General features: G+C 46.6%; 1 protein-coding gene across 1 annotated transcript in view; it reads left to right on the top strand.

Moving 5' to 3' along the window:
* Positions 1-17,469, top strand: part of unc5a (unc-5 netrin receptor A) — a 229,492-nt gene that overhangs the window by 86,614 nt on the left and 125,409 nt on the right. The window contains exon 6 of the mRNA XM_080201104.1: positions 15,687-15,851. Within this exon, the coding sequence (XP_080057230.1) occupies positions 15,687-15,851 (165 nt within the window). The remainder of the gene's footprint in view (positions 1-15,686; positions 15,852-17,469) is intronic.

The following is a 17,469-nucleotide window of genomic DNA, read 5'->3' as shown; positions in this document are numbered from 1 at the left end:
CAATGGACACACTGGGCCCTGTTTTACCATTTTGATTCTAAGTGCTGAATCTGAGCGTGATTCAGATCCAACTTGGAAACCTGTTCTCAAGTGCCCCCATACTCACTCAGCCAGAAAAAAAGAAGTGGTGAATCTGAATCAAGCTGTGGGCTGGGCTTATCGCAACCGAAACTCTGCTGCTCCAGTCGGAGCCTTCAGCTGCGCATGAGCAGTTAAAAAAAATTTAAGTACACTCCCCTGCCACATTGCTCCCAGGCCGCAAATAGCAGCCCGGGAGTGATGGCCCCCGTAGACATTGCCCCACTCCCACAACATAACTGTCCCCCTTATCCATTCCCCCCTCACTACCCAGAGCGATTGCGACCCCCTGCCCCACTTCCTTTCCCACCGATCGCCCACAGAGTGGCAGCGGATCCCCTCCCCACCTTCCCCACCAGAGAATGCTCTGGCCGCTCTCACCAATGCCCTGCACCCCCCCCCCCCCCCCCCCCCCCCCCGCCTCCCCCACCACCACCTAAGGTACATCTGACTCTCCACCTCCCCAAAAAAGGGCGTAACGCATTGGTAAAATCAGGCCCACTAAGATAAATTTAACTGAGATTATAGAAGGAGAGTTGAGAGATGCTGCACCAAAACTTGGTTCATGCAAAACAAGTACCAATATTCATCAATCAACAAGAATTTCCACTCATGTTTTGGAACAGATCAGAACAGTAAGAAAATAGTGACTTGCAGACTCACTGCATTTCCCTACAGGATTTGGAAGTTGGAAAAACCCTCCTTTCCCATGCCCTCAATTCAGAGATAGAAATGGGCGGCCCGGTGGCACAGTTGTTAGCACTGCTGCCTCACAGCGCCAGCAACCCAGGCTCAATTCCAGCCTCGGGTGACTGTCTGTGTAGAGTTTGCACATTCTCCCTGTATCTGCGTGGGTTTCCTCTGGGTGCTCCAGTTTCCTCCAACAGTCCAAAGATGTGCGGGTTAGGTTGACTGGCCATGCTAAATTGCCCCTCCGTGTCAGGGGGTTAGCAGGGTAAATGTGTGGGGTTATGAGGATAGGGCCTGTGTGGGATTGTGGTCGGTGCAGGCTCAATGGGCCAAATGGCCTCCTTCTGCACTGTAGGGATTCTACGATTCTATGAGAGGGTGAGAGGGCATGGGATCCAAGGGCCTTTGGCCTTGTGGATCCAGAACTAGCTTGCCTGCAGAAGGCAGAGAGTGGTTGTGGATGGGTCTTTTTCTGAATGGAGGTCAGTCACCAGTGGAGTGCCCCAGGGATCTGTTCTAGGACCCTTGCTGTTTGTCATTTTCATAAATGACCTGGATGAGGAAGTGGAGGGATGGGTAAGTAAGTTCGCTGATGACACGAAGGTCGGTGGTGTTGTGGATGGTCTGGAAGGATGTCAAAAGTTGCAGCAGGACATAAATAGGATGCAGGACTGGGCGGAGAAGTGGCAGATGGACTTCAATGCGGATAAATGCGTAGTCGTCCATTTTTGCAGAACCAACGGGATGAACGAGTACACTATCAAGGGCAGGAGTCTTAGTAGTGTTGAAGAGCAGAAGGATCTTGGGGTCCGGGTCCACAGGACTCTTAAATCGGCCTCGCAGGTGGAAGAGATGGTCAAGAAGGCGTATGGTGTACTGGCCTTCATTAATCGAGGGATTGAGTTTAGGAGTCGGGAGGTAATGCTGCAACTTTATAAGACCCTTGTCAGGCCTCATTTGGAGTACTGTGCGCAGTTCTGGTCGCCTCACTATAGGAAAGACGTAGAAGCTATTGAAAGGGTACAGAGGAGATTTACAAGGATGTTGCCTGGACTGGGAGGCATGCCTTATGAAGTTAGGTTGAGGGAGCTGGGTCTCTTTTCCCTGGAGAGACGAAGGTTGAGAGGCGACCTGATAGAAGTTTATAAAATGTTGAGAGGAATAGATAGGGTGGATTCTCAGAGGCTATTTCCCCGGGTTGAAATGGTCACTACGAGAGGACACAGATTTAAGGTGCGGGGAGGAAAGTACAGAAGTGATGTTAGGGGTAAGTTTTTCACTCAGAGGGTGGTGAGTGAATGGAATCGGCTGCCGTCAGTGGTGGTAGAGGCGAACTCGCTGGGGTCTTTTAAAAGACTTCTGGATGGGTATATGGGGTTTTATGGGATTGGGGGTTATAGATAGGTCTATAGATTGGTAGGTGTTGATGTGATCGGCGCAACTCGTGGGCCGAAGGGCCTGTTTGTGCTGTAGTGTTCTATGTTCTATGTTCTATGATCTTCAACAACTATGACAGCCAGTAAATTCACTCACACCATGGTTCACCCACTCTGACACTCACCAACTCAAAAGAAAAATCACTATGGTTTTGGGGGAGTGGGGTAGGGGGGTGGGCTGGGTGGAAGGCATGGAGAGATTTCTGGTGGGGAGTGCATTGAAGGTGCTGTACATCACTTAGAGGAGCTGGAAGTGCCTGTGAATGTTCCTGAGCAGAGGCCAGGGAAATGTTAATTCTTGGCTGAGAAACGTTTGGACAATGGTTTCAGGGTTCCTGCAGGAAAAGAAGAACACTGTCAGAGCCACAACCTCATACAAAGGCATTGCTAACTCAGCCTGTGTGGAACCATGTAACAGATGGCCAGGTGTATGGCAGAGTCCAGTGCCCTCTTGTGGCAACTGTAGTGAGCGGCAGCTGAAGAAATCTTTGTCTATGCCCCACAGAACAAGATGGCAAGGCACCTTCTGTAACGTGCAGGATGTTCATGGCATGGGTTGAGAAAACAAATAGGGAATCACCTGGCTACCCTGGTGCAGCCATTAGCTCCAAAGTGGAAACCCAGCAAGTCCGATGAAAATGAATGGCTCACTTACTGTGCCTTATATTTGTGTCATAGTGTTGATTGAGTTGGCGAGGTAAGCAGGACATTAATGACTTGCCTGATGCCAGAAAGGAGAGGAAGAAAACAGCTGATCTCACTGAAGTCACCAGATTCTCCTGTGGCATGAGCCAACAGCTGAGATGTCGGTGCAGGCACACGTCATTTCTGTCTTGAACTTTGGAGATCTCTGTATGATGTTGCCGAACACGCTAGCATTTTTGGAGGGAGCTACCTTTCCCTTATGCATAATTTGATATAAATGTTCAAATAAGGTTTGTATATGCCTGTGCGCTGTGGTGGCTGATGGGGAATCTGGGCCTTGCAATGCTGCCTCAGTTGTACAATCCCTTTATTTTGCTGTTCCTTTTCTTCTTTTGGGCAGCATGGTGGTTAACACTGCTGCCTCGCAGCACCCGTGTTCGGTTTCCGGCTCGAGCCACTACCTGCGTGGAGTTTGCATGACCTCCCCGTGTCTACCTGGGTTACCTCCATGTGCTCCGGTTTCCTCCTGCAGTGTGAAAATGTGCGGGTTAGGGTGATTGGCCATGGTAAATTGCTCCATAGCATTAGGGGAATGTCAGGGGGATTAGTAGGGTAAATATGTGGAGTTACGTGGATAGGGCTGGGTGGGATTGTTGTCAGTACAGGCTCTATGGGCTGAATGGCCTCCTTCTGCACTGTAGGTATTCTATGATTCTTCCAGCAAAAAGATCCCACTTGAAACCCATTCTGCAGCACATGCTATAAAAATAAAAATCTCCACAGAAATCATGAAATTAAACTAAGGGCCTCAAAGGGAAATTGTTATTTTGACAAAATACCAATCCAAATTAAAATTGTAACAGTGCAATTAACTACAACAATTCAGCTTTGAGATTTCAGAACCAGCTTTCCTTAGTTCCTCTCACTTATCCCTTAGTTATAGTGGCACTAGTTCAATCAGTGATTCTTCAAGTAGAAATGATGGTGCCATCTAGGCTGAGATGAATCATTTGTTTTGTTCCAGGTTAGCCAGGATATGTGCGTCCTTACTTACTTTTGGCTGAATTTCGGGCAAAATTTAAATGAGCGTATAGCTGGTGGATAGTCTCTCAGTCTCCAGATTCTGATCCCCAAGTAGGCACATCAGGCAGGACTTTCCGGCCGCCCTCGCCCCGAAACCTGAGAATCCCACCCGAGGTCAGTGAACCTTTCCATGGATCGCCCCTGGCCTGGTCCGATTCCCGTGGCACGCGGAACAGGAAGATTAGCCCCATCAAGTTTAAGCCTTAACAAGAACCTTTGCTGTCTTGAAATGGGTATTGCCAAAGACAGTTTTAGCACAGAGGCAGATTGTGTCTGTTTACTTCTTCACATGTTTTGGATTTATCCACTTCTTTCGCAGACCTTTATTACATTGGTTCTTGGAAGTTTGTTTTTACTCTTTGGTGGGACATAGGCATTATTGGCTGGCCAGCATTTATTGCCCATCTGTAATTGCCCAAGGGCAGCTGAGAGTCAATCACATTCTGTGGCTCTGGAGGCACATGTAGGCCAGACCAGGTAAGGTTGTCAGATTTCCTTCCCTGTAGGACATTAGTGAACCATATGTGTTTTTCCAACAATCGATAATGGTTTCATGGTCATCAGTGCATTCTTAATTCCAGATATTTCTTATTGAATTCAAATTCCACCATCTATTGTGGAGGGAATTGAACTTGAGTCCCCAGAACTAGGAATTAGCTGAGTTTCTGGATTAGTAGTCCAGTGATAATACCACCAGGCCATCGCCTCCCCACAGTTAGGATGGGAAGTCAAAAACACCCAAGAACTCTGTACAGAGCTTTAACACAACTGGAAAAAAACAGAAGCATTGCTTTAAATTTTGTTGACTGGACGATACCTCAGATAGCTCCGCTCCATGAACACAAATATGAACCACAAAACATCAGTTAGCAACACTAGATACTGCTGAGAGTTTTTAAAGAATTTACTCCAGGTTTTGGCTGACATTGTAAAGGCTTACTTATAACCCATCTGAAGATGTACTGAGGGTTTAAAGAGGCAACTGCATAATGTGGTACCAGAGTCATGTATGTAGGTCAGATCTGAGAGGACTGACAGATCCCTTGATAAAATATGTTATTAAAATAATTCGGCTTTTAAAATAATACTGCCACTTTTAGAACCAGTCTATCTAGAATCTGCCCTGATTTATTTTTTTTATTTCACGATTTGCTCTGCAAACTCATTGGGGCAGAATTTAGCTGCCAAATGTTTCGGGTATGGGTGGCAGACATCAGTGCAAATACCTGAGACATTGTGGCATTAATGTTAGAAATCGATTCCTCCAATCTCCCTTCATGGGTGCGTTCTGCCTCTGAAAATGCTGATGGAAGCATGCAAGTTTCCTGTTCCTGCTCCATAATTCCCATTGCCAATTGGCAAAACATTTCTATGTCTCTATTCTTGCGGCTAAAGGAACCAAGGGATGGGGGAGGGAAAGGCAGGATCAGGGTATTGGATTTGATAATCAGCCATGATCAAAATGAACGGTGGAGCAGACTCAAAGGGCTGAGTGGCCTACTCCTGCTTCTGTTTTCTATTTCCTATAACCTCTAAGGCTCAATATCTGCGCTGAGCTGTGGAGATTTTGGAACTTCTTGCCCTCCTCCATGGCTGTCCCTGTCTCCAACACTTGCTCCGACTCACATTTGATGTGTTATGATGGCGTGGCAATCCAGGAATATCTACTGCAGTACTCACCAGTTTATCTGCACTGGTAGAAGCAGAACAGCCTTCCCACTACAATGTGCCTCACTGCTAAATGTGCATCTATTCTGTTAAGATTCTATCTATCATCTCTCTCACTGGCTAGTTCAGTGCCATAATGATTATGTTAGAACATAAGAACATAAGAAATAGGAGCAGGAGTAGGCCATCTAGCCCCTCGAGCCTGCCCCGCCATTCAATAAGATCATGGCTGATCTGTTGTGGCTCAGTTCCACTTTCCCGCCCTCTCCCCATAACCCTTAATCCCCTCTCTTATCAAGAACCCATCAACCCGCTTCTTAAAAATATTTAGCGAGGCAGCCTCCACCACTTCAACGGGCAGAGAATTCCAGAGATTCACCACCCTTTGAGTGAAGAAGTTCCTCCTCAACTCCGTTCTAAACCGCCTCCCCTTTATCTTGAGGCTGTGCCCCCTAGTCCTACTGTCTTTTTTGAGCGGGAAGAGTCTCTCCACCTCTATCCTATCCATCCCATTCATCATCTTATACGTCTCAATGAGATCTCCCCTCATTCTTCTAAACTCTAACGAGTACAAGCCTAGTTTATTCAGCCTCTCCTCATAGCTCAATCCCCTCAACTCCGGTATCAGCCTAGTAAACCTCCTCTGCACTCCCTCCAGGGCCAAAATATCCTTGCGCAGGTGCGGCGCCCAAAACTACACACAGTACTCCAGCTGCGGCCTCACCAATGCCCTATACAGCTGCAGCAAGACCTCCCTACTTTTATATTCAATCCCCCTCGCTATGAAGGCCAGCATCCCATTCGCCTTCCTGACCACCTGCTGCACCTGCAAGCTGGGTTTTTGCGACTCATGCACAAGGACCCCGAGGTCCCTCTGCACCGTCGGCATTGTATCAAGTTGCATATAATAACATAATTCATTCAGAGAAGCTCAGCAGTTACAAAGATTAGAACATTGCAAAACATTATGAAGATATGTTTTTGCTTTTTATCCAATGGTCCATTGCCTCCACATAACTCGATATGAATCCTCACCCATTGGGCAGAATCTTATAACCTCAGAGCATCCGTTTTGTGGTGGGAAAATGTTGTAAAATCGGGCATGAAGTGACTCACGGGAATGGCCACTGTTTCCCCGCCCACTGCCATTTTACGAAGAAAAGAAATGGGCTCGATCGGGAGCCCGCCCAAAACGGGCGAAACATCAATTTGCATTTGCCACAATGTAATTAGTGAGTTTCACTCCCAATCATCCCAGCTCACCTGCCTTAACCACCTTGTTCGCTGCAGCCAGATCGATCAGGAAATTACCTCATAAAAGTCGCATTCAGGTGCTTGATTAGGGAGGCTGAGTGAAGAGGTAAGTCTCTGCTTTCAAACCGCTCTGTGCTGTTCAGAGGGGGTTGTTTCATGGTATCCATATTGCATTTTGGGTCGGGGGGGCCTGCAAGTGTGTACGGTGGATAGGAGGGTGGGGGGGGGCTGTTGTTGCTCACAGGGTCCAACCTTGGACTTTCAGCATGGACCAGGGTTAGAGCGCTGACCTTGGTTTTTAGCGCTGACTCTGGGTTCTAGTGCTTGCAGCAGTAAGCACTGTCGCTAGTGGGGAATGAGCTGGAAACTCTCTGAAATGGCAGCACTGCAACATCAGAACTTGTCAAGCAGCACTGTCTGTGGCCATTGCTGCATGGGTTCTGGGTGTGTTTGTGAGTTGTGGGGGGGGTGGGGAAACAAACGGAGTGGGGGGGGGCAGCTGCATTGCTGTGCTAGGATCTGTGGGTGGGGAGAATATGGGAATGTATGTTGCGGGGGGTAGTCTGTGAGAGGGTATGGGGAACGTGAGTCCACCTGACGAAGGAGCAGCCAGTTCAGAAAGCTAGTGGCATTTGTTACAAATAAACCTGTTGGACTTCAACCTGGTGTTGAGAGGCTTCTTACTGTGTTTACCCCAGTCCAACACCGGCATCTCCACATCATGGCTTCCAGGTGTCAGAGATATATCCAGGACACCTTCTTCATCCCTCTACCCATGAGATATCCCGGTATCAGGAAGGGGGAGTCAGAAGATGTAGCCACAGCCACAGTCTCCTGGCTGCAAGGCCCCAGCACAGGCTTGAATTCTTCCTCCTCCCTCAAGGCTCCTGTGGGCTTCTGGGTCAATCCATGGGATGGTGGTGCTTTTTCAGTGAACTCCAGAAGCTTTGGCATCACTTGGCCCTGCCAGTCCTGGAGGACAACATGAGTCTTGTCATGGTGATTGAGCCTTCTGCGATGGCAGTAGTAAGTGCCCTATAAGACTGGGCCATGCTGTGCACCCTCTCAACCATGACCCTCTGACTGGACCATGTTCTCAAAGGCTGCTGCCGTAGTCCGCTGTGTCTCAGCTCTGTCCCGCTGGGTATCCTGCAAGCTCTCCAGCATCTCAGCCATGGGCAACAGAATCCTGTTGAAGCTCTCAGCTGTAGCCTGCTGTGACTTGGCCGTGGCCCTCTGGGACACCATTGTGGCCTGCTGTGACTCAGCCATCGCTTGGAACCTGCCACTCATGGTGAGGATTTCCTGTCCCAGGGATTCTACTGCAGACACCATCCTTGCAGTGTTGCCCTGGGAAGCATGGAAGACAGGCAATAGCTGCTCCACCTGAAAGCTTTGGAACTCCACCCAGCAGCCTCGCAGTTAGTCCAGGGTAACCGTCAGTTCCTCCTGCATTCCCTGACTCTGTTGCTGCATCTTCAGCAGCTGAGGGAGAAGTGATCTCAGGCCCAGCATGTAGCCTGGTGCCTGCCGAGTCCTCACCTCCAACAGGCCCTCGCATGCCAGAGGCCCAGACGTTACCTGATGTACAGCAGATGTGTCATGCTCACCAGAGAGTGATCCAGATGCCTCACCACTAACTTGACCCACAGATGAGAGAGTCTCTATGGTGGTGAGTTGTGAAGTAGAAGCTGATACAAAACTGATGCTGGCCTTGGAAGTCCCTTCATCCGCTTCCTCCGAGGAGGCTTCTGAGCTGTCAGGGGCGGGATATGTGGGAGCAGCCGGGGGGCCGCGATGCCAGGTAGTCCAGGCCTGTCAGGGTCCCTAAGTGCAAGGGAGGGAGAGGAATCTGGGCTACATGAAGCTTAATTGAGATTTCTCCAGTCGTGAGGACTGGCAGTGCTCACTTCTATGCTCCAGCCCGACTGTGCTGTCACTAATGGTCTGCATCCCCTCTTCACCCACAAGCTCCAGTGCCCGCTCCTCAAAGTGGGTGAGGACCCAGATCTTTGGCACACCACCTCTTGTCTTCACCCTCTCCCAATGATGATGGGTATTCTTCTCCTGTGGGGACAGACGGAGCCATGTAAAATCTGATGGTACAAGTCCTGCAGGGTTTTAGAGGATAAGGATTGTGATACTCTTGAGTGGGAGCAGGGAGGTGCTTAGGGGTCAGGGGCTGGAAGCATGCAGGATGCTGGGGTTGGGGGAATCTGGGAGTCTTTTAGGGGGAAGACGCTAGATGAGAGAAAACACTCACCCTTGCTATCCAGATTAGGTCATTCAGTTTCTTACGGCACTGTTTCCTGGTTCTCTTGGCCAGTGCCCTGGCACTAACACATGCTGCCACCACCTCCCAGGCTGCGTTTCCATTCCTGCCCCTGGAAAAGCGTCCTGCTGAGAGGAAGAGGATATCCCGCCTTGCCTTCACCGGCTCCAGCAACTAGGCTAGATCTGCATCTGAAAAATGGAGGGCTGTCTTCCTGGAGGCCGTTTTTTCCTACTCTGCCTATCTGTCTGCCCATCCTTGGGGTTTTCATGGAGCTTTCCCTTGTTAGGGTAGATCAGCTACAGCCAGTTTGAGTGAGTCACACGCCTGATAAAGCATTCCAATGAGTTTAATGCAATTTGCCTTGTTACCATGGAGGGGAAGCCAAGTCCGCACTTGCAGGTATGCTGATGGAGGGGACATGAAGATGTGAGGGGGATTTGTACATCTGTGGTGGTCAGGGCCAGGGGTGGTTATGAGGGAGCCATGCACAAGGGGGTCCAGAGGGGTGGGGGACATAAGGGGGTCATTTATACTGAGTCTGTGAGGGGGAAGGATAGGCTGTGTCACACTCGGGGCAGGGGTGGGTAGGGGTGTTCTGTCAGCAGAGCTGTTTCTTTCCGACTTCTCCTGCGCACGTGCAGTTTGTGGTCCTGATCTGAGCTGCTGACTCTCTGATGAATTAGGCCACGCCCACTGCCTCTAGTGGCTAGAAATGGTCTAGTCCATATTTTCAAAGACTGAGTGCATATGATTGGGCAAGAGAAATGGATCAGGAACTCTCCCATTTTCATGCTCGCTCCATCAGAATGGTGTGTAGCTTGGAGGAGAACCTGCAGGTGGTGATGTTCCGATTTGAGTGTTGTTCTTGTCCTTACTGGGGGTAGAGGTTATTGGTTTGGAAGGTGTTATTGAAGGCTTGACAAATGCAGTGTATCTTATACATAATGTGAATTAATAAAGGGAGTAACTGTTTAGGGTGGTGGATGTGAATCATAGAAACCCAACAGTGGAGAAAGAGGCCATTCCGTCTATCGAGCCTGCACTGACAACAATCACACCCTAACCCCGTTACCCCACATATTTACCCTGTTATTCCCCCTGACAGTAGGGGCAACTTAGCATGGCCAATCAACTTAACCCGCAAATCTTTGGACTGTGGTAGGAAACCGGAGCACCTGGAGGAAACCCATGCAGGTACGGGGAGAATGTGCAAATTCCACAGAGTCACCAGAGGCCAGAGTTGAACTCTGGTCCATGGTGCTGTGAGGCAGCAGTGCCAATCACTGTGCCACCCCATAATGTGGTGCCAATCAAGTGGACTGCTTTGCCCTTGATGGCTTTTTTTATTCGTTCAAGGGATGTGGGCAGCATTTATTGTCTATCCTTAATTGCCCTATCCTTGAGTGTTGTTGGAACCACACTTATCCAGGCAAGTGGAGAGTGTTTCCTCGTATTCCTGTCTTATGCCTTGTAAATGGCACACAGACTTTGAGACTTAGAAGGTGAGTTACTCAGCATAGAATCCCCAGCCTCTGAATTGGTCTTGTAGCCACAGTATTCATACGGATAGTCCAGTTCAGTTTCTGATCAATGGTAACCAGCAGCAAGTTGATGCTGGGAGATTCAGCAATGGTAATGGCATTGAATGCCAAGCATAGCTGGCTAGATTCTCTCTTATTGGAGATAGTCTTTGTCTGGCACTTGGCAAACATATTCAAATCTGAATGTTGTCCAGGTGTTGCTGTTTATGAACATAGACTGCTTCAGGAGTGGAGAATGGTACTGAAGCTTGTGCAGTCATCAGTAACCCCACTTTAGACCTTAAGATGGGGAGAAGGTGATTGGTGAAGCAACTGAAGATGCTTGGGTCTCAAACTCTATCTTGAGGAACTCTTGCAGCAATATCCAGAGAATGAGGTGGTTGACCTCCAACAATCACAACCTTCTCCCTCTGTGCTAGGTAAAACTTCAACCAGTGGAGAACTTTCCCCTGATTCCCATTGAGTTAAATTGTACTGAGCTCCTTAATGTTGCATTCAGTCAAATACTGCCTTGATACCTGGGACAATCACTCTAATATCATTTCTTGAATTCAGCTCTTTTTTCCATGTTTGGACCAAGGCTGTAATGAGGTCAGGAGCTGAATGACCCTGGCAGAAGCAAAATTAAGTACCAATGAGCATGTTATTGCTGAGTGGGTGCCACTTGATAGCACTGTCAATGACACCTTCCATCACTTTGCTGATGATTGAGAATAGACTCTGGGACAGTAATTGGCCAGGTTGGATTTGTTCTGCTTACAGTGGACAGCGCACACTTGAGCAATTCTTCACATTGCCGGGAGATGCCAGTATTGTAGCTGTACTGGAACAACTTGGCTAGGGACGTGTCTAGTTCTGGAGCACAGTCTTCAATACTGTTGCCCAAATGTTGTTAGGGCTCATGGCCTTTGCTGTATCCATTTCATGATATCAAGTGAAATGAATGAAATTGTCTGAAATCCAGTATTTGTTGAGGACCTCAGGAGGCTGTGGGCATGGATCATTCACTCGGTACTTCTGGCTGAAGATGGTTGTAAATTCTTCAGCCTTCATTTTGCACTGGAGTACTGGACTCCCCTATGATTACAGATGGAGATATTTGTGGAACCTCCTACAACTCTGGTTAATTGTCTACCCTGTAAGAAGTCTGACAATACCAGGTTTAAGTCCAATTGATTTATTTGATAGTAAACTTCACAAGCTTTCGAGGTTAAACTCAAAAGTGTTTACCCCAGTCCAACGCCGGCATCTCCACATCATAATTGTCTACCACCATTCGTGACTGGATGTGACAATACCGCAGCATTTTGATCATTGCTTGTGAGATTGCTTTGCTATATCTCGTATTTCTCTAGCACCTTTAACGGTGTAGAATATCCAACAGCAATAGTCAGACAAAATATACATTGAGTCAAAGAAAGAAATATGAGGGTGGGTGACTAAACATTTGGTCAAAGAGGTAGGAGTATCGTAAAGGAGGAGAGTGTGGCAAAGAGATTTCAGAAATTAATTCCAGCCTTAGAGACTAGATGGTTGAAGACACTGCTGCCTAAGGTATCATGAAGGCAATGGAGCGTACAACAGGCCAGACTTGGAGAAGAAATGTTAGACAGGAGTTGCTATTCTGGAGGTATTTGCAGAGATTGGGAGGAAAAAGCAAAGGAAATCTTCAAGAACCTATTTACTATTTTATTGCTGACTGCCACCTTTTCAAGGACATTGAAGGATGGGCAATAAATGCTGGACTAGCATTCACTGAAGGAATATAAGGAAGGAAATAAGGATTTCTTACCCTCCTCCACCCCCACACCCCACATATGAATTTGGATGAATAAGAATGAAATGATGTCTTTCATTCTAGGTATAAGATTAATGCAGCTTGAAATTAACAACAATCTTTCATTTCTAGTAGTAGGTGCGATATAAAATTTCCGGCTGAGTATAAATCCTACACAAATTACAACCATAATTTTATGGTGCTTCGCCTTTATAAATGAACATTGGTTTTATTTATTATGTATGAACGTGATCCTTGAAAAATAGCTTTGTAACCAATTCCAGACTGCTTGCAGTTGTGAACTTGCCAAGCAATGTTCAGGGCCAAGGTTTCGCTGAGGAAAAAATAAATCCCAGGTGACAGATTTCACTGTGAGGTAAATGTAAATGCTTATAGTGGGGAATTAGCTGCTACAAAGCCTTAGCTCCTAAACATTAACACCCATTGTGCATCAACCTGTTAAGGCACAAAAAGTCAATAAGACATTTATTGTTTGCAGTGATTGAGGAAGAGCTGATATTTACTTATCCTCAATCGAAAGCCACTTACAGCTCCACTAATACTGCTTCTGGATCAATGAGAACTGAACTAAACCTTCAGCTAGAAAGACATAGGCACCACCATCACTGAAGATAGCTTTCTTTTACACAACAGTCATGATTTAATCATACGTGATGGTGTTTCTGGGAAGAGACCCTTAAGGTCTTTTCATTAACTCTGGGGGAGTCCAGTTGTGTAGTTCCAGGTTTTTGATCCAGTGATGGGTGAAGGAACAGCAATATAGCTTCAAGTCAAGGATGGTGGTGCTTGGGGGTAACTTGCAGGCACTAGTTTTCCCAAGTGATTGCTACTTTTGTCCATCCAAGTGATAGAGGTCATGGATTTGGGGGCTGTTGTCAGAGAAGGCTTGGCAAGTGGTTGCAGTGCGTCTTGTAGATGGTATGCACTGCTGCCACTGTGCGACAGCAATGAAGTGAATGTTTAAGTAGATGGATGTGGTGCTGATCAAGTGGGCTGCTCTGTCGTGATGGTATCAAGCTTGTTGAGCATTATTGGAGCTGCACTCATTCAGGCAAGCAGAGAGTATTTCTATCACACTCTTAGCTTGTGCTTTGTAGAAAATGGACAGGCTTTGGGGAGTTGGGAAGTGAATCAATTATTGCAGAATTCTCAGCCTCTGACCTGTAGCCGCAGAATTTATATGGCCAATCCAGTTAAGTCTCTGATCAATAGTAACTTTCAACATGTCAGTAGTGGAGGAGATATCATTGAATGTCTTGATCCCCAAAATATATATTCCCTTAAAAGCTGATGATATCTTTTGTTCAACAACCCTTCATGAGAATGTCCCATTCTCACTAAAATAAGTCTTTTTTCTAACTTCTCCTCACTCAATTTTAAATTGATGATTGTCACATACTAACTGTCCATCCAGAGGAATTAAACCTCCCTTATTTATCCCAACAAAACCTTTTATAACATGCTTCTGGTCCCTTTGGGGCTGATTTTCCCACCTCGTCATGGATCATGCCGATCTGGGAAAATAGTATGCAAGCCTAAAAATCGATTTTGCGCCAGTTTGCAATCATCCTGGCCCCTTTCTGATAGTGTGAACTGGATCATACTCAGAAAGGGCCTGAAGCCAATTAGCATATTTAAAGTAGCATTTAAATATGCATTGTTCATTCTAATCCCAGCGCACAGGATTTTCTGGCCTTTGGACATAGTGTGATAATGGCGAGAATTTCTATTGGTCTTCACAAGCACAGACCTGGCACACTGGCAGTGCTGACCAGGCACTCTGGCAGTGGCCACTGGATTGCCTGTAGTGCCAGTTGGGCAGTGTTGAATGGGTGGGCACTATGATGCGGAGGGGCGCTAAGCAGGAGGGAAGTGTCTGATAGCGATGATCGTGCAAGGGTGGATCATGAAGGCAGTGATGATTGAAGGGCATCTCAGAGGTCAGGCAGGAGGGCCCATTGGGACGGTCTCTTAATGCCGGGGATCCTGTCTGTTAGGGGCTGGGGGATCATGCTGATGACCATGGGGGGAGGGAAGGGGTCTCCCAGTGCACTCTGAGATCAAGACACCCTTGTAAAACAGCACACAAGCACTTTGAACCTGAGCTCACTTGCATGTTTAGGCTCCCACCCCTGTTCCAGCTTGGAACTCTGTACCATCCAAAAAAGATGACCGAGTGTTGGAGGATTGCGGAGTACACCTGAGAGACATGCACGGATCACTCCATTATTCTCTCTGTGATGACACTTGGGAATTGTCTCGGCAAATTCGACCCTAAGTGGACAATGTCATGCCAGATATACTGGAATACTGCCATAAAAGAATATTGGCATAATTAACCCCAAAATGAGCCACATTATCACCAAAACCACCTTTGTAATCATCAACTTTGCTCTGTCTCAGTTCATTTTTTGGTGAAAGCTTCAATCATGCTTTTGTTATTTCTAGATTTGACTATTCTAACACATTCTTTGGGCTGACCTCCCACATTCTACCATCCGTACCCCCATCTAAAACTCTCCCATTCATGTTCTAACTTGCAACTTCAGCCTCATCTTTGCTGGCCTACATTGCCCCTCAGTTGAGCAGTGCCCTGATTTTAAAATTCTTATTCTTGTTTTCAAATCCCTCCACTGCCTCAGCCACATCCCCAACTCTGTTATATCCTTTGGCCTCACGACCCTACAAGATGTCTGTCCTCCTCTAGTTCTGGTTTCTTGAACACCCTCGAATTTATTTGCTCCACCATTGGATGGCGTGCCATCAGCTGCCCAGCACCTTTGCACTGGGATTCCCTTCCTCAGTCCTACTGCTTTTCCTACTGCTTTCTCTCTTGCTTTCAGATATCCCCTTAAAAAATACCTCTTTGGTCAGTATTTACACATCTGCCCTAATATTCCTTATGTGGCTTAGTGTCTTACTTTGTTTAAAGTCTTGATATAAATTCAAGTTGTTATTATTGCTGAAGCAGATATGGTTCGTTATGACCCTTGAGACTTAGAGCTACATTCATAACGACTGCTACTTATACATAAACTGAATCTAAGTCAAAATCACACTTGTTTGCATTCTACTAGATGTATGGTCATTTACTGTTGAATAGGCTTTACTGTTGTATGGATTAAATGTAAATTTTTTATTCAAGAAGAAACTGATATTCAGAAGAATCATATTTCCAAAATATTGGTCTTCAATGTAATTTTCTTTTCATATTTTAGTAGATGGAAGTTGGACTGAATGGAGCAAATGGTCTACATGTGGGATAGAGTGCACACATTGGAGAAATAGAGAGTGTTCAGAACCCGCACCAAGACACGGTGGAAAGGAATGTGACGGACTTGTCCTGGAGTCAGAAAATTGCACAAGTGGCTTATGTCCACAAAGTATGTATAATTTTTGCACGTGACATGTGCTGCACAAAAGGAAACATACAAACATAAGTTTGAGGAAGCACAAAATAATTTCAATAATTCACAATTAATTGGCAAAAATATAACACACCAGGCTTTAAATTCAATTGAAAAAATGGATCTAGAACCAGAAAGAATTCCCTAATTCTGTATGTCATTGTGTGCCTAATGGTGATTAAAAGCAACATTGTATGAGAAATTCAGTTAAATCATACCAGCTTAACAGTGGGCTAAACTGAAACTCCCTGCAGTGTTTTTCTCGGCAGTGGGGGACCATTGGCTGGTCGTGGGATCTACTAATCTCACTGCCATCAATGGGATTTCCCATTGATTCCACCCCATGCTGCTGGGAAACACGCGGGGGGGCGGGGGGGGGGGGGCACTATTGGCGGGACCAGAAGATCCCGTTGGCATGAAGTTCGCCTCCATTATGTTGAATTGAAACTATCTTGAAAGTCACAAAGAAATTCAAAATGCATAGAAATTCAAAATGCAGTTAAACATGGTTGTGTGATATAAATTGGGATAGAAAAATACAGAAAATTCAATTGCAATTGAACTTTTAAAGTATGTTTTAACCCAATTGCTGATCTCAAAGAGTTCCAATGTTATCTATCATTGCTGATCTTCATGTTGTTATGCAAAGAAGCAATCACAATGAGTAGCTTCAGTGCGTAGCCAGATTTCTCCAGCATCTTAAATAGACCACCTTACCTCACGTGGTGTAACATCTTGCTGAGACTGATGAAGGCAATGCATCATTGTCTCCTTTGTTCACAGCATTTCTCTTGCCAGACTGAGAAGATCATATTTAGCAGTGGATGTTCCAGTTCTGATGTAACATCAGGATTTAGGATAAATGCATTCACCTAGTGTTGTCAGTCTGACAAAAGCAACATAGGCAAACACCTTTCTCTGAATACTCAGCAAAGAGATGCCTGAATTAATTTTGTAATCACTGTGGTTGCCCTGTTCTCATGAAGGATAGCAATCTTTGCATCTTGCATGTCTTAGGTTAATGCTCCCTTTCTCGGGTAGAGACAGAGAAGTTCACTTGGATGCTGCAGGTCACTGATTTTGTGTGCAGTAAAAGTTCAGGTAGTAGAGCATCAGTATCTGGAGCTTTGTTCATGGTAATTGAGTCAATAGCTTTGCTAATCTCCTCCACTGTGAGTTTGATACCCAGCTCTGCCATGAGGAGAATGCTTTCTATAGTGTGCAGACTTCCCTTGGTAGTAGTGGAACACAGGGGGTGATTCTCCCAAAAGTGGTGAGTTGGGGGGAAAACTTTCTAAATCCTAACTGTTTTGTCAGTTCAGCTTCTCATCTGAATCTCCGCACTCTGTGCGCTGCAGAGGTCCCAGTCATGACTATCATAAAAACCCAGGGGGGCAGGGCCTATTCACACCAGAATTTGACAGTTCTGGAACTTTGCGTATATGCAGTCACCCTGATCTATCAGACTCTCTGTTTGCTGGCCAGCCTGGGACCCCCTTAGTGCCGCTCCTCCAGCCCCTCCATGGACCGATCGCGGCCCCCATCCCCCTCCCCAGTTAGACCACCCCAGAGGCAGATCCCACCCCTCCCACCA

This window comes from Carcharhinus amblyrhynchos, chromosome 13, assembly GCF_965287045.1.
Source record: "Carcharhinus amblyrhynchos chromosome 13, sCarAmb.v2.hapA, whole genome shotgun sequence".
Classification (NCBI taxonomy): Eukaryota; Metazoa; Chordata; class Chondrichthyes; order Carcharhiniformes; family Carcharhinidae; genus Carcharhinus; species Carcharhinus amblyrhynchos.
Note: the sequence above shows the minus strand (reverse complement) of the source record. Positions and strands in the feature narration are given on the sequence as shown.